The 22,763-nt window shown below is 42.6% G+C and overlaps 1 protein-coding gene across 3 annotated transcripts in view; it reads right to left on the bottom strand.

Moving 5' to 3' along the window:
• The window catches only part of LOC115012802 (shisa family member 6), a 60,999-nt gene extending 41,027 nt beyond the window's left edge, over positions 1 to 19,972 (bottom strand). For all 3 annotated transcript variants that reach the window (XM_029438602.1, XM_029438603.1, XM_029438604.1), the window contains exons 1-5: positions 19,881 to 19,972; positions 18,491 to 19,413; positions 14,140 to 14,297; positions 8,033 to 8,128; positions 7,488 to 7,556 (exon numbers count right to left, since the gene is read on the bottom strand). In XM_029438602.1, coding sequence (XP_029294462.1) covers positions 7,488 to 7,556; positions 8,033 to 8,128; positions 14,140 to 14,297; positions 18,491 to 19,050 — 883 coding nt within the window. In that variant the 5' untranslated portion in view covers positions 19,051 to 19,413; positions 19,881 to 19,972. The remainder of the gene's footprint in view (positions 1 to 7,487; positions 7,557 to 8,032; positions 8,129 to 14,139; positions 14,298 to 18,490; positions 19,414 to 19,880) is intronic.
• Between the last annotated feature and the right edge of the window lie 2,791 nt (positions 19,973 to 22,763).

Below are 22,763 nucleotides of genomic sequence, written 5' to 3'. Positions count from 1 at the left end.
GCTTGACACAAATATATACAGATACTACATGTGGTAGCCTTGATGTGAAAATGGAAGATATTTACTTCCAATTTGAGATAAAAAAAAGTTTGGAGAAGGTAAGTGAGGCTTTAATGTGAGATACCGCCGGTTGATGTTCCGTCCGGTCAGCTCTTCAGATGTGATTCCAGCGTACAAACATGCACTACATAATGCATGAGGAGAGGCTAGATATGAAGAGGTGTTAGGAGGCTATATGTGTGTGTGTGTGTGTGTGTGTGTGTGTGTGAGGACGCAATGTATAAATCCCACAACTCGCTCTCGGCCATGACGTAGGAATGCTTGTGGGATTCTCAGATTGTGAGTTTCATCCAACCAAACTAATCACGTTCATTAGCCTCCTATTTAATGGACAGGAGAGATAAGTGGAGGAATCAATTCATATTGTGCTTTTGGCGGTCGCAGATCTGTGCAGCATGAGGGGACGACATCCCTGCTGCTCTGAATAACGCTCGTTTGTGAAAGAAGCGGAAATTAACACTCCTGCGAGCGCTGCGCTGACTCGAAATGACTTGATAACGACCAGTCAGTCTGGATGCTGCCTGAAAACTGCCCGGCGACAGAATCAAGCTTTTTGAGATATCAGGTTAAACTTCCTTTTGTGTAACCTCTAGAATACATGAAGCATAAATGCTGATGATTGAGGCTGAGTATCGGGGAGCTCTGAAATGTTTATGTTGTGAAATAATAATACATAAAGTGATGTTTAAAGGCCCGACACACCAATAGTTCAGCCACACAGCTGTTCTCATTATTTTTGCACAATTGCGCTGCGTTCCAGGCGACTCAGAACCCAAAAATGTTCGACCTCCTACTTCAAAAAGTTCCTACTTCTAAACTTGGGGACAAATCCAGCTGCTCATCCACCTGAACAATGACAGCGCACATTGTAGATGGCTAACAATAAACTGTGTTTAATTAAAACAACACATTCTCTCATATCGTAAAACCTGCTGATGGCAAAATATGTGGCTAATGTTGCTACGGTAAACAATCTGAACGTTATCTTCTCTGCACGAATGTTATTCATCGAAGAATGTGGAGGCTGCACTGAAGAAACACTTAGCAAAGAAGTAAATAAATATTCTTATTAGTACAAGATTTTGCTTCAGCAGTTCTGGTGCGTTAACGTGACCTTCTGGCTTTCCATTATTCTTGATCCAAAGTCATCCTGGTTCACTGCGATTGATTGTGGCTCTTAATTCATTCCTTTATTCAACACTTACATGCAGCAAATGGATGCATTTATTCATTAAGTGAAGGGGGGGGGAAATATTTTTAATGGGTTCTTTTCCTATGAAAATGTAATTCCACAGTTGCCCAAAATCCCCTTATGTAAATACACTAATTAGTTTTTGGAATAAATATTCATTCATTTTTGTACAAAATGCAAAATAAGTGGTTTATTTAACCTTGTTGTCATCTGCTCCTTGAATCTCAAAGTCTCTCAGTCTCTCCGGCTTTTGTTCCAAGAAAAGCTTCAGCTGTATTTACATCTGAGTGTTGAGCGTCTGGTCAACATGTCCAGCTTTACCAGATGTGTGTGTGTGCGTCTGGGTGCACATGTGGCCCAGCGCGCTGCGACAAGCTTCCACCTGTCAAACAAATCACCAGGATGAAAAGCTCACCGCTCGGCGACGGGAAGCTGCAGAAGCTTTCGCTGCTGTTTCGCTCCGCCTGATGCCTTGTCTTTGAGTCTCCAGACATAAAGCTGAACTCCATTTCTGCCGTTTCCTTTGGTATTTCATGTTGCGCTGTGTGGACGTGATGAGCTGCACTCCTAAAGGTTTGTCTCGGCTTCTCTTCCGAGTCCGTCGACATTTTGTTATCCAGCCAACTATTTAACATCACCCGTTGTAAAGTACAGCATACGTGTGTAATAAAGAAGTAATGAATGCAATGTGTGGGCCACAGTTTGGAGGAGAAACAGGTGTAGGTGGTTCTATTACTTGCTATAGGTACAGTTCAGCCCTCTGTGTCGGAGGTCTTTCAGCAGCTTTCAATCAGGCGAGGAAAGCACAAGTCACAAAAAGGTGTAAATGGATTTAAATAGCCATTTTTCTACCTTGACAGACAAAGTGCTTCACAATTGGCCTGTCATTCACCCATTCACCCATTCACCCACAGCGATGGCAAGTAGCATTAGGGTTCAGTGTCAAAGGAGCGAGACATGTAGGAAGTGGGGATCGAACCCCTGACCCAAAAACTAAGTGGACGATCCACTCTCTAAGTTTGAGCAAGACACAGAAAGCCGTACAAAATCAGATATTAAAAATAATTACACCTTTTATCAGCTCACATTTGAGAGAGCGTACACTCCTCCCAGAACGGAGACTTTTGTGAGCAGATCCAGATGCTTCTGCGCCACAGGAAGAGGCAGCGTCCGAGAAATAAAGCCAACGCATAAGTGCCACAAACTGCAGTTCCTCCAATGGCCACTTGAGGCTCTCAACCCCCCCCCCCCCCGTGTCTTTACAGCAGAAATAAACATGTTTACAGCGTGGTTCTTTACAGCTCACTTCCTTATTCATAACTGTGCAGGGGAGTGAATGTTATACCACTCATCTGTTTACATTTTATTAAGGCTTAAAGTTATGCATAATTAAGTGCGTGGCCGCTTTGAGTGACAGGTGGGTCCAGAGCCCGCCTCAGCTCCACCGACAATGCCTATTTTTGGACCAGCCTGGAGTTAGGCGGCGTCGACACGGCCAAGATGGCGACGGTCGGAGCCACTCACTTTGATCCGATCCTTGACTCACCACCGTGTCTTTGAATCAATATGAAGCATCATAGTTTGGTAAACACGAGTCACATTACATGATTTATTGATCTATGTTTTTAAGTTTTAGGTTACCGCCACTAACAGCAGATTTAAAGATGGAGACACAGAAGGACTCGGTAATGGAGGCAAACTGGGCAAGTGATACCTACTTGGCACACTTTGACTCCCCTCTATTTGCACTGACGCTCAGCTCAGCCACACAGCCGTGCACAGACACTGTAGGCCTGGGGGGAATACAGCACGGGGAGGTGGGAGCACTGCAGCAGTGCGTCCCAATAAGACAAGGTCACCTTAAGTGGATTGGGAAGAAGGGGGGAAAGTAATTCCCTCAGGACGAAAACAGGGAGCAACTCATGAAAAAGTAATTAAGCAGGATGCACATCAGTGGATGCCACAGGCGGAGAAGGCAGGGAGAGAGATGGAGAAGCCTGGAGGACGGGGGGGTGGGGGGGGGGGGTGTGTTTGTACACAACGTATCTGGGAGGTGTTCGCTAAATGCACGCAACGGGACCGTTTACCCTCGGACGTTTGTTTGGGAGTTCTTCCTTTTGTTTTACCAATCAAACACTTCTGATGATCAACTACATGTCGGACATTGTGTGATTATAAACTGACACACACACACACACACACACACACACACACACACACACACACACCCTCTGGGCTTGGACTATTTAAATCAAATGGACTTGCCCTAAATGAACCTCAGGTGCAGATCAAGTCCATCAAAGTTAAAGTGGCAATGACGAAGGTTTTCATTAAAGTAAATGCCGTTAAGTCACAATGTACTGCCGCGTGAGGAAACACAAGGACCTCAGGCTCACGGAGGAAAGGGTTGCAACATTTATATATTGAAAACAATGTTTAGCGTCTTGCAGTGAAATGAGTTCAATGTTTGTGAATTGTGAGCTCATTTCACGGCAAGACTCTAAACATTGTTTTCAATCAAATAGACATTTAAAATCATCCAGGCCGGACATCTCTAAAGGTGTGTTGGAGTTCTGAGACTCGACTAATTGGACCAAAGAAATGCGACTCTATGTTCCCGATATCAATAACAATTCTTCTTTTCTTTTGCAGACATGAATCTCAAACATGTACGACACTAATCTCATTTGAGTTGGTTTTAGTCTACGCTGCATTGTAATGAGTTCCTGGATGAGTCCTACGTGTGTTTACGCAGCTCCTCTCACGTGACCTCGTGTGGGCTGTGGTGTTCATGACTCACTAACACGGCTGTCGTTCTCTCACTCTCTTTCAATGCCCCAGTAAACCAGTTTGTTTATTTAATTAACTTGTTTTCCTGCAGAATATGAACACAAAAACTAACTATGTAGATTTGTATGTGTGCCAATAAGTTGTTTTGTAAAATGACACATTAACGCCTATTTGTTCTCGTGATTATGACAATAAATGTCCTCAGAAATGTGGTGATTTTGGCCTAAAACTATCTTATTTTGAAGGAAATGATCGTACACGTACTAAGGCTGTTTCTTTACCGGGAGTGACGCGGGTTTGAATCCAACTCGTGGCCTTGTGCTGCATGTCTCTCTCTATCTGTGCCGTCGATCTGATACTTCTAAGGTAAAAAGGGTGAAATGAATAACCCTTTGGCAACGCTGCACATAAATCATCTCAACCGCTTTTCCACCGTCGACGCAGTTTTTTCATTCAGGTTCAGGATTCTCATTCTGTTTGAACGTCTTCTGTGAGGCAGAATAAAGTCGCTGTGGTCCGGAGCTGTTAAATGGCTGCAACACCACAGACGATCCATCACAGGGAATAGACACGGACAGACAGTGAACACACCATTCTCCCCCAACACTCACTGACAGACATAAATCTTCGCCGGTGGCCTCACACACTCCGGCACCGGAGCAGGTACACATGCGGTGTGTCTGTGTGGATCCTCAAAAAGCTCAGAGTGCCGTGTTATATCACGGACGCATGAATATTGATGACAACATTAGTTGGAGCTTTCTTTAGCAGCTTGTTAGCTCTGACGTGCATTCAAATCTGCACTGTGTGTACTGTTCATTTCACTACGACGCTCACACGCAAACAATTAATGTCACACGCACAGTTGAGTTTGAGGCTCGTGCTCAGACGTGCTCCGTCTTAGAAAACTGTGGATTCTAAAGGAATTATTGTAAATGTTTGTCTAAAGCGTCCAACCTTTGAAATGCTAATAACAGCATCCAGAACAGGCTGCTACTCAAAGCTTTCAATGTAAGTACATAAAAATACCCTTTTGCAAATTCAAGTCATGAATGTGACTATTTAATAAAGAAAAGCAGTAAAAGGTGCTCCTGTAGCGAATGTAAGAGGAGGATTATTAAGACTGTACTCTGGTTTTGCTGTTGGGTAAAATTGGATTTTGTTGTTTCTGAGCGGGGAAAGAAGAAAAGACGATAAGGACAGCAGGGGGGGGGGGGGCACGAGGGACAGGATGAATAAAGGATTTAAAAAGAAAGGAAGATAGAAGAGAGGAAGGAAGGAGGGAGGAATGCATAGACAAAGTAAGGAGTGTGTAAGGACGAAGGGATGGAGAGGAGGAAGCAGCAGAATGAAAGAGCAGAGAAAGCAAAGAAAAAGGCAAAAGACGACAGAAGTAAAAACAGAAGTGCACAATATTTCCCTCAAAATCTAATTGCTCAAACCAAGTTCCTCCCAAAGGTATTGAACTGCAGTCAACCGTTTCCCTCTTCACATAAAAGTGACGACCCCAGAGTGCAGGTGAGTCAGAGGAGCCGTGCAGACACGTCAGCTGCAGATCTTATCTACTCGAGGAATGAGATATGAGGTGTGTGTACGGCAGCGTTGGAGCGCTGATATGGTGCACATCTGTCAGTCTGCTTCGCCCTAACAGGAGGCGTGTGTGGCGGGGGGGGGGCAGAGAGCCTGCCGACAGCCAGCTGTTAGACTAAGACATGTACGACGGAGGCTGACAGGACCTCCGCTTTGAAGTGACAGTTAGCGCCATCAGGACGCTAAAGCGCGTCACCTAATAGGTGCAGCGAGAGGGTGACGGGGACAGTCAGGGGAGGGTCGCCGCCTCAGGCTGCCTGTTTTAAATATTAGTCTTTGATTGAAGCTGTTTAAACATCCATTTAGTCCTTACAGATATGTCGTACGACCCACATGTAAAGAGGGATTCCTCCTGCAGCTCTGGTTTTCTGTCTTTCCAAATGGTGTCTTCTTCAGTGTGTGACGGTCTTAAGGCTTCAGGGTTGAGTCACGTGAACAGTCCACTCATCACCAGCCGCACGGCGGGTATTTATAGGACGATATGTGTCCTCAGATGTGCCTCATCAGGGCCATTTAACTACTTTAACTCTACTTTATAAAGAATTTACAGTATTCTATATTTCTTATATTTTGGACAATAGTAACAGAAATGCTGTTGAATGGTTGGATTTATCTTTGAGTCTTAATATTGGATATTTATCCAAATCTAACCGGCTTTCTAAGGAAGAAGTCTTCTCACCTGCACACAATGAAGGGAGAACGCACCTGTTTCTGTCTAGAGGTGAGTATAAACAGTATCTATGTTTTAGGAGGTTACAACAAAGCAACAAAGCCGACACGTGTTAATATATCTATGCGTAGGGTTGCAGAAGATACTTGAGCGTAAAGATGGAGGAAGTTCTTCTCCAGTAACACCAAACATGTTTATGATCTAGTAAACCCATTTCCTCTGCAAACGTTCGTCTCACAGCGATCGTCGCTCTACATCACAAAGACTCTAAAATAAAGCTGACGTCGGTTCAATAAAATGCACTTCTTCTAACAACACTTTGCTAAAGAGAAAGACCTTTTGACATCGCACTCTCTGGGTGTCTATGTCACTTACAGCAGCAACATGAACTTGTGTGCAACACACGACAGGTCTTCATGTGTCCATGAACACAGACCAATTGAAAAGCCACACAAAACTGACAAGCAGGAATAAAGAAAAACAAGACCTGAGGGAAATATTTAGGACTTTTTCTCTTCAATTGCAAGAGGATGTGTTCACAGTTGTGTAAGGATCACAGACTGATGAATGTGTAGTGATCATTCGTTAGAAACATTCATTTATGTTGTGATCCGGACCTCTAGTGTTTCGCTCGTGGATTCAGATTCAATAAAAAGTGAAGACCTACAAACTTAAGAACTTAGCGCCGTCACACAAGGCTGAGCAGAAACTCTTTAAACTCAAATATCAGAGAGGAGAAAGACGTCAAGCTCATACTGTGATTGATGATTTCTGCTGAACCACCACCAATTAATAAATAATGGGACGCTGGTTATTTTAAATGGGAGCAAAATGCTTCAAGTGGAATGTTTTAAATCAAACGTTCACCTACCTTGCAGACACCTAGGAAGTGTTTATCAACTGTCGACACTCACAGTGTTAATGACCGTTTATGTCCATAACAGTCAATAATCTGTATGACTGTATGAGCTCATTCAAATCTTTCGTTCACAAAACCACCAACAGAAAACAAACGTAATAATATATTATCACTCTGCACCCAATGACTCCACCGGTCTGTGTGTGTGTGTGTGTGTGTGTGTGTGTGTGTGTGTGTGTGTGTGTGTGTGTGTGTGTGTGTGTGTGATCAGGTGCGAGTGGAAAGCAGGTTGTGAGTCTTTTTCTCCAGCAGAACGCAGAACGTACCGTAAGAGAGGGGGATGTCCAGATCGCCCTGCCAGGACATCTGCCCCGATTCGTCGATGGAGTGCTGCGCTGTAGAAACACAACAACAGGCCTCTTGTTTACGACTCATTCTCACTCCGACGCTGCTTCGGATTCATTAAAACTCCAATGGAAGACAAGAGCGGGGAAATCTACTACCGCGCCACGCTGCGCTCACACGGGCAGAAGTGTTACTTTGTCATTGGAAGTGTGGATTCAATCACAGATAATAAATGTGTGTGTGGACTTTGCAAGATGTCACTTCAAGCCATTATGTATTGTTGTAACTTCCACTGAGCCGAAACAAAAGTCACAGTCACATTATTAGTTTTTTTTACTACATCCATTTGGCAGAAGAAGAAGGACAGCATGGCACAGGGGCTTTGTGACTGAAATGATTATTATTCTGAACTTGGTTTTCAGGACACTGTGAGGTTGAGGATGGACTTTGAATGTGAAGTGCAATTTAATATAGTTCCAATACAGAGCATGAAACTGAAGTGCTTCACAGAGTTTATCGCTGTTACCTTTTAAGTGGCCACGTCCAAGTGTAACAAACCCGGAGGAGATGAAGTTGTGCATGTCTTGGCCTCCGCTGCGCAGGTTTTCTTTGCCATAGTGACCTGGTGAGACAAAACAAGTGTGGAAAATTAATATTTCAGCTAAATATCTGAGGGCAAAGATCTGGGATTGGCGTTTTGCCTAAAGTCGTGGTCGAGGTTGCGAGAGGGTTGCTGAGGAGCGCTGGTTAGTGAACTATAGTTGGTGAGCTAACGGCTAACAGGCTAGCAACATAGTAGGAACATGTTTGTCACTCACAATGACCTTGAGACTCTTTTTATTTTCTTAGTAGTGGGCCCAGAAGTTACCTACGACTCCTAGAGTGCAACGGTGGGTCAGAGCAGAAGACTGTGGTGTCGAAGAAACGGACATTACTGAAGCTTAATACCTTTGCTTTTGAATTCTCGGATGAATTTAGCGACTATGATTTGTTCACTTGAAACATGTTGAATTTGGTACTGATGACACCGACCTGTCCATCAAAATGTGATCGCTCAGGAACGACGTTGAGATTGTTAAAACTGACGGTCATAACATAAGCTTATATAATGAAAACATACATCTTCCGGGAGAGTCCCGTGTTTCTATGTGACCTAACATCGAGGATATTGTTGAAAGAAATGACAACAGAAATAGACAGTGCGCTGATGGACGACGCCGAGGTTAAACTTATCCCATCGAAATGAAGTCACATGAGACATGTCACCATGTTAAATTCTGGTGTGACTGACGAGTATCTGTGCTCACTTCCCCCAGTCATATCTGCCATTAAATAAAGGAGTAGCTATAGATGACAAGAATACTGAACTGACTCTCAGGTGGGATCATCAGCTCGTCAATATCTACCGCTTAAGGATGCCAGAGATGCAATCTGCAGGTTTCAGGGTTTTATCAAACACTCGTCTTTCTCCACAGAAGGTGAAATATTAAACTTAATTGAAAAATAAAGGTGCATTGCTTTTGTGTCCTCAGAGGCACGAGGATTATGGTTGGATACACTTGATTTTAGAAGGGATTTAAGCCCCCTTCTTTGAGGATGCCAGTACAGCTCCTACACCCTTTTTGGATTTCCCCTGTGTTAGAAGACCATTTGTACCACATCACTGTTAACTCCACTCCTGCTGTAATTGAGAGTGCGGCCTGAACACAAAGGAGCAAGCCAAGGTGCCTGCTAGCATCCAGATAACTTCCAATTGTCCTGTCAATCACAGTCTTAAAAGACATAAAAGAAACGGAAACAGCAACAAGAACCGAAAAACAACGAAAAAGTTGTACCATCAAACCTCTCCGCTCTTTCCTCTCTACGTGAACTGGCTAACAGTGAAATGCCTCTTCCTCCAAGGAACCACTTCAAAGTCAATAACATCAGACCTTTGGGCCTCGGGAAGCCAATATTGAACAGCACTTCAAATGATCATAATGAGAAGAAAGACCTGGGGACCATTAGGCCTGGGCTTCATCACATCCAGGTTGGCCACTCAAGCCTGAGCACCACAGCTCATTTGTTTCTTTTTATCAAACCCAGACTCCGTGTTGTCTCTATGTAGATGATACAGTGTATTATATCTGTGGGATGTCTCCCAGGGTGAAATGCTGATGATTTGAGATAGAGGCGTGGATGAAGCACAATTAAACACCACTAAAATCGAAGCCCTTCTAGTTGGCACCCCACATCAGGTCCAGTCCTCCTCCATAACCTGCATCACCTTCTCAGAACATTCTACTCTCATCAACAGTCACCAATCTGGGTGTTAAAATGGATCCTCACCTGACCTTTGAGGCCCACATCAGACAAACATGCAAGAACTCCTTCTACCTCCTCAGAAACATTGCTAAACTCCGCCCCACACTCTCTCTGTCAGATGCTGAAAAGCTTGTCCATGCCTTTGTCTCCTCCAGACTTGACTACTGCAACGCACTTCTCATCGGGATTCCTAGCAAAAACATCCAGAAGCTGCAATACATCCAGAACAGCGCTGCTAGGATCCTGATGAGAGTGGGAAAGTACGAACACATCACACCCATCCTCAAATCACTGCACTGGCTCCCGGTCTCACTCAGGATTGATTATAAGTCTCCCTTTACACCCATCAGTGCATTCACGGAGCTGCTCCATCCTACGTCAGAGAACTGCTCACCCCACAAACCTCCACAAGAAACGTTCTGTAAAGGCTAACATCCTCCTTCCCCCCAGGACCAAGCTCAAAACCATGGGAGAGCGCACCTTCTGCTCTGCCGCTCCCAGACTGTGGAATGCTCTCCCTGAACATCTGAGGACGCCACAGACTGTGAATGTTTTTAAAACGGCGTTAACAATAACAGCGTTTTGCTCGACTTTAACCATTTTAAAGTGTTGTCTTGTCTATCAAATGTTTTTATTTTATTTTTTAAATGTATATTTTGCTCATTGTTCTTACTCTGTAGCACTTTGAGTTTTGTTTACACAAATGAAAAGTGTGCTTATAAATAAAATGTATTATTATTATTATTATTATTATTATTATTAAAACCTCTGCATGCTCCAAGGACGGCACCGTGGAGCTGAAAGCAGGTAGCTGCAGATGCTGACTGGGATTGAAATTGCTCCTACGTGGCAATACTAATCTATAGCCCCCTTATTATCTCTGGAAATGTTCATTGCATTATGTACAGTGCAAAATATCTAGCATGTCTTTTAGAGGACAACAACACTGTCAACGTTTTTGTTTCAGTGTTTAATTTCAGAGATAAAAAGATAAAAGTGAAATGTATAAAGTAATATTTGAATTGGCCTTTAAGGGAAAAGTAAACTGTTATCAAACTATGGAGTCAAATCTGCACTCCAGTCATGCAGGGTAGAAGTTAATGTCAAAGGGGTTCATGTGTTAAATACAAAAGCTTTATCTTACGGCGTGGATGTATAAAACTATAAAACATCGTCGTCGTCTGTGTGCTTTTGGTCTCGGGCTGTTTTTCAAGAGTTCCAATGAAGAGACATGCGATGATTTGAATTAGTTAAATAAGATGATTTATAGAGATCCAACGCTAACAACAGCCTTCAGTTGGATAAACACAAACAGTCTGTAATTGAGACCCTACAGGCAGACTGAGACATCCAGACTCACTATCATCAGCAAAATGACGTCATATTATCCCAAAGTGGGTCTTGTGTCATTTTACGGTCAACTTCTGCAGTGCTTTTCAAACTCAAAATGAACCCAGTTGCTGTGAGTGTCCTACGGAGATGATTCCATTCTCTGTCTGCAAAGTGTGGAAGACATTTGTCGCCTATTTTCACAGCACCAAAGGAACTTCAGAGCGCAAAATGAACAGAACAGAACTCTGGGAAATTGAAGCGATAATGCCCACTCAAGGGCAGTTGCAGAAGTACCATGTACCACATCCCAGGATACACTTCATCAGCATCTCATCTCGGTGTATTATCTCTTCTGGAACATCGAGTGGGATGACTTCACATCATATACTGCTGATGTTGAGTTCAAGCCCAGGAATCTACCGTTGCTGTGTGCTATCAGCCTCTTTTTATTGTTTTTCCCCTTGGGCTGAAGCTTTTACTTTATGCTTGAAGTGGTGTAAAATTGCTCTCTTTAGCTTAGTTGTAATTATAATTTGAAGGATACTTTTTAAAATCACTTGTAGAGTATAAAAGCAGCGATAGAGCAGCGATATACTTTATACTCCTTTGTGCTGCTACATCAAAATATCTTCACCCATTGAATGTGATCTGCTGCCGTGACCCAGGAGATGTTTTCAGACAAAGGGATTTAAACATGGCGTATTGATTGGAAATACATTTTTTAATATATGTAAACCCTTGTATTAGCCAAACCTTTCTATTTAATGAAGATCTCAAGGGCAAAGTAAATACTGACAGCGTGAAACCTTAACTTAACCTTGATGCCTTCAATTACAAAAAGATTTGTTTACCTGCTAAGTGGCCAGCAATGCTAAATATTTAGTTAAATAAAATATAAACAAGCAGTGCTACTATACAATAAAGAAGAAAAAGAATGCACTTCAAGTGCTATTCATCTATTCTGCTTTTACAGTATCTATAAAAACAGACACATCATCTGCATATTGTAACTCCCTGTAATGTAATGTTTTAAATTGGGGGTTAATTTCTTAGCTTTCAGTATGGAAAACTTACTTTTGTCTTTTGTCATCAGTCCTTATTTTAACCTTAACCTAAACGTAACCCTAACCATAACCCTAAAACAGAGTTTTAAACCGTGAACGGCCATTTAAAGTAAGTAAGAACTTGACAAAATGTTCAGAACTGTCCTCACTCTTCATTGACAGTAACAAAATGGCCTTCCAGAGACACACATTCAGTCCCACATACTGTACTGTGGTAGTAGCAGTAGTAACTTTGAAATCTTCTAAGAGAAGCCCAACAACGTCTTGAGCTGAAGATGCATAACATCCAGAAATTGCATTATAAATATGTTGAGCTTTAAGAAACTATGACTGCACAGAAATTTGCACCAGGCCAAAGTACTATTTACAAAAATCTAAAAGGCCATGAAGTAAGTTTGAATAACAAACCCTGTTCCTTTCTGTATACGCCATTCCTCCTCAGAGATGCGACAATGTTAGAGGGCAAAGAGTTTCATTTCAGAAAGTAATAAAAGAAACTGCACAAATCATGCAGACGCATTCCAGCTCTGGACAAAAGGAAATAAAAAACATGTCTTTGCTTCAAGGTTTTATGTGAATGATTTGGAGGGGTGGAATTGTATTTTATTTGGTATTGGTTATTTAGATTTTGTTGCTGAACATTCACTGCTTTGATGTTTCCACATTTTCATTTTCCATTAAATCGGCTGTCAATCAGTTTGGTCAGTAAGCTGACATGCGTTCTATTAGGTGGCGCTCAGGGCCAGAATGAAACTCGCTGGGGCCCCGGGGCGAGAGATGAGCTGTGGGTTTACATTGACTTATTGACATTAACTTCATTTGGTCCAATGCATTTAGTAAATCACAATATATACTTTCAATATAAAGTCATTTGGATAATATAACTCAGTGCCCCGCTAGACTCAAAGATGGGCCTTTCACAACAGATAATATATATCATAAGATCCCGCTCATTTTAGTTCATAATGTGCTTTAGTTGAAAGTAGATTAGATCAACGAACGAACTGAGGAATACGTTGCTTCAATGCATTTACCATCAACACTGATTGGACATAAAAGGTGTCAAATGTTCCCGTCTAAAGAAACTCGCTGGTTTGGTTATTAAGTACAATAGCTCCCAATTCTCAAACTTTCCTCCCAGTTCTCAATTGACATTTTGAAACTTGGCAATGCACAAACATCAGCAGTAAAACTTTAGGAAAGTGAGTAGAGAGTAGGGAACATGGTTTCTATGAAAGTGATGATCCTTTAACCAAGCAGGGAGTAATGAATGGAGTAATGAACTTCGGTAGAACAATCTCCAAATGGCTAGGCAGCTTTATTACACGAGTTAAAAAAGTCATTCTGCTGCAGAAAAGTGAGAAAAGTTGCTCACATCCTGCAGTACAGTCTGTATCAGCTCTCCTCTGACACATTCTCTCCATGGTGCTGGTGGTGGTGGTGGAGAGGAGGGTGGAGGCAGGCCGGGTGACACAAGAGTGAAATACAACACTGTTGAATCTGGGACACCATACTAGGGCACTTAGCAAACGAGCTGATCCCTGGAGCAGGGATCTGGAGACCGACCGGATAAAAGTAGGAGAAACAGTGTCGCACGACAGAATTATCTCTGGACAAAACGCCTGCGTCTCCCGCAGAAGATGATAATTTGCATCTCAATTTTGAGCCAATGCTGAGTAGGCTTATGGGACCGCAGCGTGAGCGAGATGAGAATGCAGCCAGGGCCTTGCATTTAATTCTCAATGTGTTTCCTCTTAAGAAAGATTGAGGAGAAAAGCTCTTCGTCCATCAATCGAAGAATGTTTAGGGAAGCGAAGGGGGTCTTTCTTTACCACACTTAAGCATAGTAATAACATATAGTTGGATTCTTTAAATGGGAATGCAGTGAACACGCACGTGTCCTTTACCTCTGTATAAAAGCAGAGTCACCTACCATGGTTCGATGGCTTGGCGTGAACGGGGGTGTAGTGATTCTTCGAGGTTCTGACCGGCGTCTCGTCTTTGGGTGAGCCATCAATCGCTGCAATGTTTTCATGTTCATACTGAGATATTGGAACCGGTCCTTGTTGCCTCAGAATGTCTGCCAGGGCTCTGGAAAGAAATCACACAAACAAATTGTTTTTTTTAAAAACTGAAACGCTCCTCTTTTCCAATTATTAACATTCTCCTCATCATTCCCCTAAAGGTCTTCCTAATATATTTAGCTACTGCTCCAATTTGAATCATAGCGGTGTGGAGCAAGGCTGAGAGGAAATGCTTATTACACCCAGAGTCACAAGAGAGTTAGATGTTCAATAGTACACAAGGTGCAGACAAGTCCTATTATGTGTGCCGGACTCCAGCTCGAGGCACATTTATTAGGAGTTAAGTCAGTGTCTCTTCTTTGAAGTCACTAACTACAGCAAAAGCAATATTTCACCAGCACCAATTCCAACTTGGGGAGGCAGAGTGTCAGCCTGTGAGATGGAGTGCCAGCTCTGCGTTTTCTTAAAGGAAATGAAATGAGAATTTAACTATGTCAATGTCAACCTAAAGCAACATATTCCACTTTCCCATAACTCTGTGACTTTGGGAGATACACAGTATATTTATAGCCTTTCCCTTAAAGGATGAGCACACTTTCGCCGTTTCTTTTCGCAGCCAATGGCGACCTGATTTTGCTTTGTCCCAGTTGACTGCTCTGTCATGTGCTGCAGGAGCTACAGTGGTTTTCAGGATGTGCTTTAATAAGAAAGGAGACCACAGGTACAAACAACTTTTGATTTCACATTGAAACTGCAGGAATATTTGTCAGAAATGCTGTTTTTAAACCTAATTTGAGAGTTTAAAACATCTGTTATAACGCTATATTGGCCAATTCTGATTTTGTTTTTATGTCCTGAAAGCCTTTAAATGAGAAGCATGTAAACTGGAAACAATAATGGGCCCAGACTGGCCCCTTGGGGAACTCCACACTTTACAGAGAAGCAGGACTCTGTTATTACAACATAAGCTTTCATCCTCAGAACAGTAAATTAGTGATATTCCACATTTTTCATACGGTCAAAAAAGTCCACGAAAAGATAAAAGCCGGCACTGAATGAATATATCTTCTGTTTCTCCGTTCAATGAGCTTCACTGCTGACATGTTACGACATTACCACAAACACACACACTTTGTTTTGACTCAATCCCACACACACACCGTCCTGCTGCTGCAGCACCAAATGTGGATTAATCCGCCGTGTAAATAGTCCCCAACAAATACACTTACTCCTGTTTGATTAACATTTGTTAAAATGACAAAAACATGTCATTATATATCAGTGATCCGTTTGTACGTCTTCAGTTGGAACCAATGGGGAAATCAGACAGAGACGGACTCACGTGGTTGGTTTTGTTCTTTTCTTGGGATTTATTGAAAATATATAGTATATATATATATATATATATATATATATATATATATATATAGTACCACCAGCCTTATCCCTTTAAGATAAGACCAACAGAGCGGTGAATGTAATCAAAAGCAGAATGAAACAGATAGTTTGTGGATAAACTTTGCCATTAAGCTGATGACATTTCTGTGATAAATCCTAACTTCTAATACAAACTGTGGTCTTTTCTTGTTCCTTCTGCATTTACCGTTCAGTTATTCTGCTGCTAATTTGCTCAATCAGTCGTCTCGCATGTTAACTCGGGTTCTCAGTCCTGCAGTCTGAGAACAAAGCATTGTTCTCCCCACCTGGCTCTGCAGAAGGTGATCAATAGAGGCTGTTCAAACCACTGGCTTTAGCTCACACTCTGCATTTCTTGTTTTTCGGTGAAGGTCACAGACCAAACCGCAAAGGTCTGCCAACAGCTCAGTATTCTGCTCACAGTCCTTTCTCGGTCGCAGAGGTAAGCGTCTAAATTACATCGGAGGAGCGAGCACTTTTAGGAGCAACTAATCCCGTGTTCCACGACTTCTTTTTGGTCACGGCTGTCAGCATAAATGTCTGCTGCCAGCCTCTGAGCTCTATTCCAGCAGACATCATTACGACAGCTCTATGTACCAAATGGTCGGTGAAAATAAACAAATCATAAAAAGAAATACTATTGAGCACCCAGCAAGCGATGCATCCTCCTTTAATCGACCTCGCTCTAAACTCTCATGGCTCCTGCTCATATTGAAGTGGTGGCATTAAGCAGATCCACTTGAAAGTACGCCCCATGGCTAGGATAGAAGCTCAGTGAGAAGCCTTCACCATCTCCTCATTTCTCAGAGCAGAGATGGAGAAAGTGCTGCATCATGAGCTTTGTTGTTTCAAATGAAAAATTTTGTATTTTAAAGTCTCATGAGTCCATAAGGATATTAAAAGTTGACTGTGCCAACTTTGAAAAGGCGCGTAGAGCGATCACTGGAGCTTCAGTTTAATCTATAAACGATCTCCTAAAGAAGCTCCTTTGTGCTGCAGCAGGTTATCATCCAGAACTTGTGTCTGTGCTTCTGTAATGAGTAATCCTCTTTGACATTTTCAAAGCAGCAGGCGCCAGTTTCATGACCGAGGCATAACAATGCTCAATTATCTTCGTGTGGTTAAATGAACGCGAGATGTCCTCCTCTGCTCCAGGATGCCGTCTGGTTGATGGCAGGTCACTCAAGTGACTCTCGGATAAGAGCGATGACTAAGTGACGGTTTCTTTTCTTCACCAGCGCGTGGATAACATGCAATTTTAGTCAGACCTAACCCCAAATTCAAAACCCATTTATACATTTTCAATACCTGCTCAGTGCGGATTCTGCAGATCTTTGAGCTGCGCGAGGAAGTTCAAGTGAACCGGATGAAAGCACTGAGACGACCCGAACATGTGTCAATGCCTCACACATTTAAAAAATAATACTTAAAACGAAAATCCCACCTTGGATCTGGCTTTCCCACACATTACACTAAACTTCACTGACGTGGTTCCACTAGAGCTGCAACTAATGATTCTTTTTATTCCAAAAACCTCAAAATATTCAGTGTGTTATAATAAAAGATGAGGAAAAGCATCAAATCCTCACATTTGAGAAGGTAGGACGACCACATGTTTGGCATTATTAGTGTAAAATGGTAACTAATGAATCATCAATGATCAGCTCAAGTCACATGACTTAAAGGCCCTGATATGTTCATTTATTCTTGATTTTGCCTGCTTTGATTTGGGCGGGGCTCAGATGCAAAAGATGGCGTCACATTCTTCAGCACACTTCACATTTTGCATCATTCACATCAAAATCTTCTGACTGTTATGAGGCTGTTTGCTTATGTTTTAAACTACTGTCAATCAAACTACAGCCACACAGTCCTAAAGAGATGTTAACTTTGATTGTCATGAATATTTAACATCATCAAGAACAACTTAACATACTCTACCGTGGAGCTTATCAAGAGTCTCCAGCAGACTTTCAAACGGGATATTCTGCACATCATTTGGTCATTTGAGGGTTGAATCTATGAAGACAGACTCGAAGCAAGGCTCTGTGGTGGGTTTGTTCCAGGACACAAGATAACATATAACTGCAGACATTAAGAAACCACTTGGTGTTCCTGATAATGGTGGAAGTATGTTTCCTCACGTCTGCTCCCGACATCATTAAGGAGCCATTTGTTCAGCTGGTGACTGAAATGGCCACAGGATGTGTTTTTATGTTGCTTTAACACTCATCGAGCAATTCACTGACCACTACTGGTGCCTTGAGGATTTAAAAAAAAGAGTCCACTCCCATCCGGGTGAATCTCATTATGGCTTTCAGTGGCATTTACTTTCTCCCTGTGGGGTTGAACGGACACAGAATCCCACCCGCTCCCCTCCTGGGATTGACACAGAACGGGATGTGCACCATAGAAATGTATACAATCTTGACATTTTTTGACGGGGAGGCTCTGGCGGTGGAGGGGGGGAGGGGGGGGGAGTAATGGCATGTGTTAAAGGTCAGGAGTTTCAATAGAAATATGATATTGAGGCTGCAGTTGATTCACTAGGACGGTTTTTCACTTTTACACTCCAAGTTTACAAGCTCAAAAATGCCAGACAGTGTGTATATATATATATATATATATATATATATATATATATATATATATATATATATATATATATATATATATATATATGCAGTGTTGTGACTGTTATTCTACAGATTATAGACCTTTTTTCTTATTAAAAATGATTCACAGCACACTTACATACATTAACCTTTATGGTGTGAAATCATGCTCTGAAGACATTTTATACCGTTTCATATTCTATAAAAAAATGACAAAATCAAATCTTACCTATGCACATTCATTTCCTGAGGGGGCTTGGTGGCTTTATCATAGGCAACTTTAGCAGAAATCCCAATGGCGATGATGAGCGCTACGACCCCGCAGGTGATGTACACCGTGGTGTTGGTCTGGTCCAGCTCCGGGTCGTACGTGTCACCTGTTGGCGCAGGTGAAGGGGGCTGGGTTTTGATCCAGTCCGGCGTGTTGTAGTTGGTGCAGCTCTTCTGCTCCAGCCGCTTCCCCCGGTCCGCGCAGCAGAAGCGCAGGAAGCAGCTGCCGCAGCAGAAGCGGTGGTCGGTGTTGTTGCAGCTGAACTCTTTGTCGTACTGCCCGCTCACGTCGTAGTAGCCCAGGCAGGTGTCGTGCTGGACCGTGGGAGCCTGGACCTGGGTGATCTTCCCCGGGACGGCCGCGGCCAGCGGGAGCGCGGTGGTGCTGCCGTTGACCTCCTTCACCTTTGAGTTCCTCTTCGGCGGGGTTTTGCTCCTTTTGTTGGTGGTGGCGGCGCACAGGACATTCAGCGGGTCTAAGTAAATCAAAAGAAGCAGAAGGTGCTTTATCCCCATCATTTGAGGACGCGCTGGTGTTTGTTCTTTGGCCTCCTCTCTCTTCTGTCTGCTCTGGATATCACTCTTCCACTTCTTACCGCGTGGAGCTTCTTGCGGGTTTCTTCATCGCAGGTACTCCTTTATGTGCCAAGCTTTCACTGACGCTTCTATATGACTGGCAGGTGTTGCGCTCATCAGACACACAAAGCATCTTGTGACTTTGCTGCCATCCAGTATGAATGCGTTTTTCCTAAATAAAAGTTCGCTTTGGCCAAATGTCCTCTTTGATTTGCGCTGCAGAGACGCGATAAAGACGCGATGTCCTGCGGGGAAATCTTCACCATGAGCTGTTGATCTTGAGTATGATCGAAGCTCGTAGTTACACTGTGGAGAAGAGAGATGTGTACAGAGGGGTTCAGTCGGTATACCAGGACTTTATGTTAGGCAAAGTATCCTCGAGAAACTTTATGCTTTAGACGAATGTGGATCCATAATTGGCAACAACTGGACTGATTCTACAGCTGCGTGCACTTTCAGCACCACGGACAGCGCCCGGGTCTCCATGTGGCTGAGAGGAGCTTCCGTGTCACAAAGTAAAAGAAAGCTTTTCTATTTTAAACACCTCAAACACTAAACGGGATATTCTGTTTAGTGTAGCTACAGTCAGTGTTCCTGGACTGCACATGGATACAAAATATATATATTTTACGCATAAACTTTCTTTTATCCGCCTTCCAGAGTGGAAACGGAGAATTAACTTCTATTGTGATAGATAGGAAGTACAAGACTTTGTTTAAAATAAAATAAAGAGAGAGAGAGAGAGAGAGAGAGAGAAGATGAGGAGGACTTACCGGGTTAACGGTGGCCGGTAACGGGGTTGTCTCAGCCACTGCCACTGAATCAAAGAGCTTCAGCAAGACAAGAGGCAAGACCTCTCTCTCCTCTCCGGCCCGCCTCCCTCCCCCTCTCTCTCTCTCGCTCTCTCTCCCTCTCGTCACCCCCTACCCTCCACGCACGTCACCGATTCAGGTACCACAGTTAATTATCAATCGGCATCCCCCCCCCCCCCCCATGCTTTGGTCTTATGCTGCTATGCTGCTCTACTCGATACCTCGCGGAGGTGGAAAAACCCCGAAAGATAACAGTGTAGTAGAAGTTGTCTGTACGAGGCGAGGCGCTGCTGCTGGTGTACATTTACGCATCAGTGCACACGCAAGCTGCATCCACTCACAAGTCACCAATCACGTCCTCTATGTTGCAGTGTGCACGTGTGTGGTGTGTGTGTGTGTGTGTGTGTGTGTGTGTGTGTGTGTGTTGAGGCAAATGTGAAAGCACGCCCGTGCTGGTTTACTTCAGAAGTATAAATGAAATGCAGGTGCAGAGGGAGAGGTGGAAGGATTTGGTTGCTTAAAATTGTCAATTGGGTTGTTTTTTTAAATTCTGACTTTCAAAGTAAGAGTAGTTATTACTGGATGTGTATAAAGGGCTGTGGGGAGAACAGTTCTGATATCAGGGACTATATTCTGACTTGAATATAGATTATTTCTTAAATGTTATGAGAAAAATGTATCTAAAAATGTCAACTTTATCTCAAGCATCCACTCATAATTACATTATTCTGAAAATTCCGATTTAAATGTCAGACTTTTGAGTCTTTTAGTGAAATTTTGCTTTTTATAGAAACATGGTTTTATTCTCTGATTTTCTAACAACACAAATGTTTTTCTAAGAATTCACTCTCAGTCATGACTTTAAATCTGAAATGTTATTTTAATATTAGACATTGATTGATTACAACTTTATTTTCAGAGTTCTGACATAATATAACTCAGATATTTGACTTTTCGTGACTTAATTCTCATTAACTTTACTCCTAAACTTCACTTGACTCTTGGGAATCATGGAGTTATTCTCAAAATCCTCATTTTGAATGAAACGTACATCGAACACGTCGTCTTGTTTCATCCAACATCAACATTCAGTTCATTTATGGATCAATTAATTCACCCGTTCCTCCCATAATGCAACAGTCCGTCTCCACAAGGGCATTACAAGGAGAACATTGAGTCTTTTCTCATTGTAATGGAGATTTAATCGTATTCACAAATGTGTTCTGGTAAATCTGGTTGAACCAGATGGTGAAAACGAGCACATTAAAACACAGGTCAGGTAATTTGACGGTGCAAAGGAAACCAAATCAAATTGACTTCCAAATACTTTGCTGTCATTGCCTCGGCTCCCCTGTCCTCATTCACTCTGTTATTATCCGCGGTGTCAAAGCTCATCCATCTGGTGTGCCGACTAAAACCCACTGCCAAGACTTATTTGTCTTCGCCAGAATGAGCGCTGTTTGATGAAGGTGAACGCTGTTTGACCTCGTCAACGCTGTTATTACCTTTGTAGCACAGAGGTGTCACGTAGCCCCTTGTGGCACAAAGTGATGATATTTGATCTCTTAAGTGGAAAATGCTACGAAAAGTTGCCAAAAACAACAATATTTACTTAAAAGTGGCCCAACCTGGCAACAACGAGTCCATTTGATTGGCTGAAAGATGAGTTTCTTCACTACTTGACACCTTAACATATGTTGTGGAGCTCTGCAGTTGTGAAAACCATATTTTCCTTGTCTCCACACCGTCTCCAAGTGGCATTAATATTCAGTTTCATCTCATTTCAGCTCCTTGTTGAAGCTACACACAGTGACGTTCTAACATAAGGTCATTTGTAGAAGTCATGTGCATCATTATTCCCAACATTGAGTCAGACTTTCATGGTGTCTTTGGAAGCTTCCTGTTCCGTCTACAACCTCCTGTTGGCTCACCACAGCTCCTCACCTCCATGATGGATTGAATTCGCTGAGTCATACGTGTTTAAAAGCTCAGACAAGAGGACAGGAAGTGGACCTTGACTTGAGATGTGTCATACAAAGGGAATTAAGTTGCCAGAATACAGCGTGATGGTTTAAAAAGAGCCATTAGTACTGATGACGTCAATGGTGACGTCTATGAGGATAATGCGATCTTGACAATAGCAACGACGACAATCATCAATCATATTAACAAAAAGAGATTTATATTTTTAGCTCTTATAAGATACTGGATAGTTTTACCTCGTCGGGTTTTGAAAAATTAATCAATAATAAATCAACCTGTTACTCACTCAGCTACTTTGTATTCGGGTTGTGAGTCGACTGCATTAAAGGGAACCTAAAGCTAATCTGTATCTTAGACACTGTACACATAAAACATTACAGATCAACAATGATTCCTGGCTGCTTTATACTTCTGGACTTCAGCTGCACTTTATCTCCCACAGAAGAGGAAGTGGACTTTAATTGCCCACCCGTACGTTGCACCCACCATGTGATCTACTCATGCAGGCCTTAAGATAAAGTGTGATCAACTCCCACAGCGCTGTACAGATAATATGACAAGGAGACAAGAGAAAGGGCACAGAGCATTTGATGAATGTCTTTCCACACTGGATGCTCTGGAAGTCAGCATTTGCAAATTGGCCCTCCATTCCTCTGTCAGTCAAAATGGCACATCAGATGGCATGTTGAGCACAAAGGGAAGAGCGATTGTCCATTAGTGTTTAACAGCTCAGAGTGCGCAAAGCTGGCCTCAGCAAAAAGCAGTGACAGGTAACGACGGGGTCGACATTGGTTGAAGAATAATGAGACCATATTTCCACAGAACAATGAAATAATGAATGACACAGAGAGTTCTGGAGCT

Source organism: Cottoperca gobio, chromosome 8 (assembly GCF_900634415.1).
Source record: "Cottoperca gobio chromosome 8, fCotGob3.1, whole genome shotgun sequence".
NCBI lineage: Eukaryota > Metazoa > Chordata > Actinopteri > Perciformes > Bovichtidae > Cottoperca > Cottoperca gobio.
Note: the sequence above shows the minus strand (reverse complement) of the source record. Positions and strands in the feature narration are given on the sequence as shown.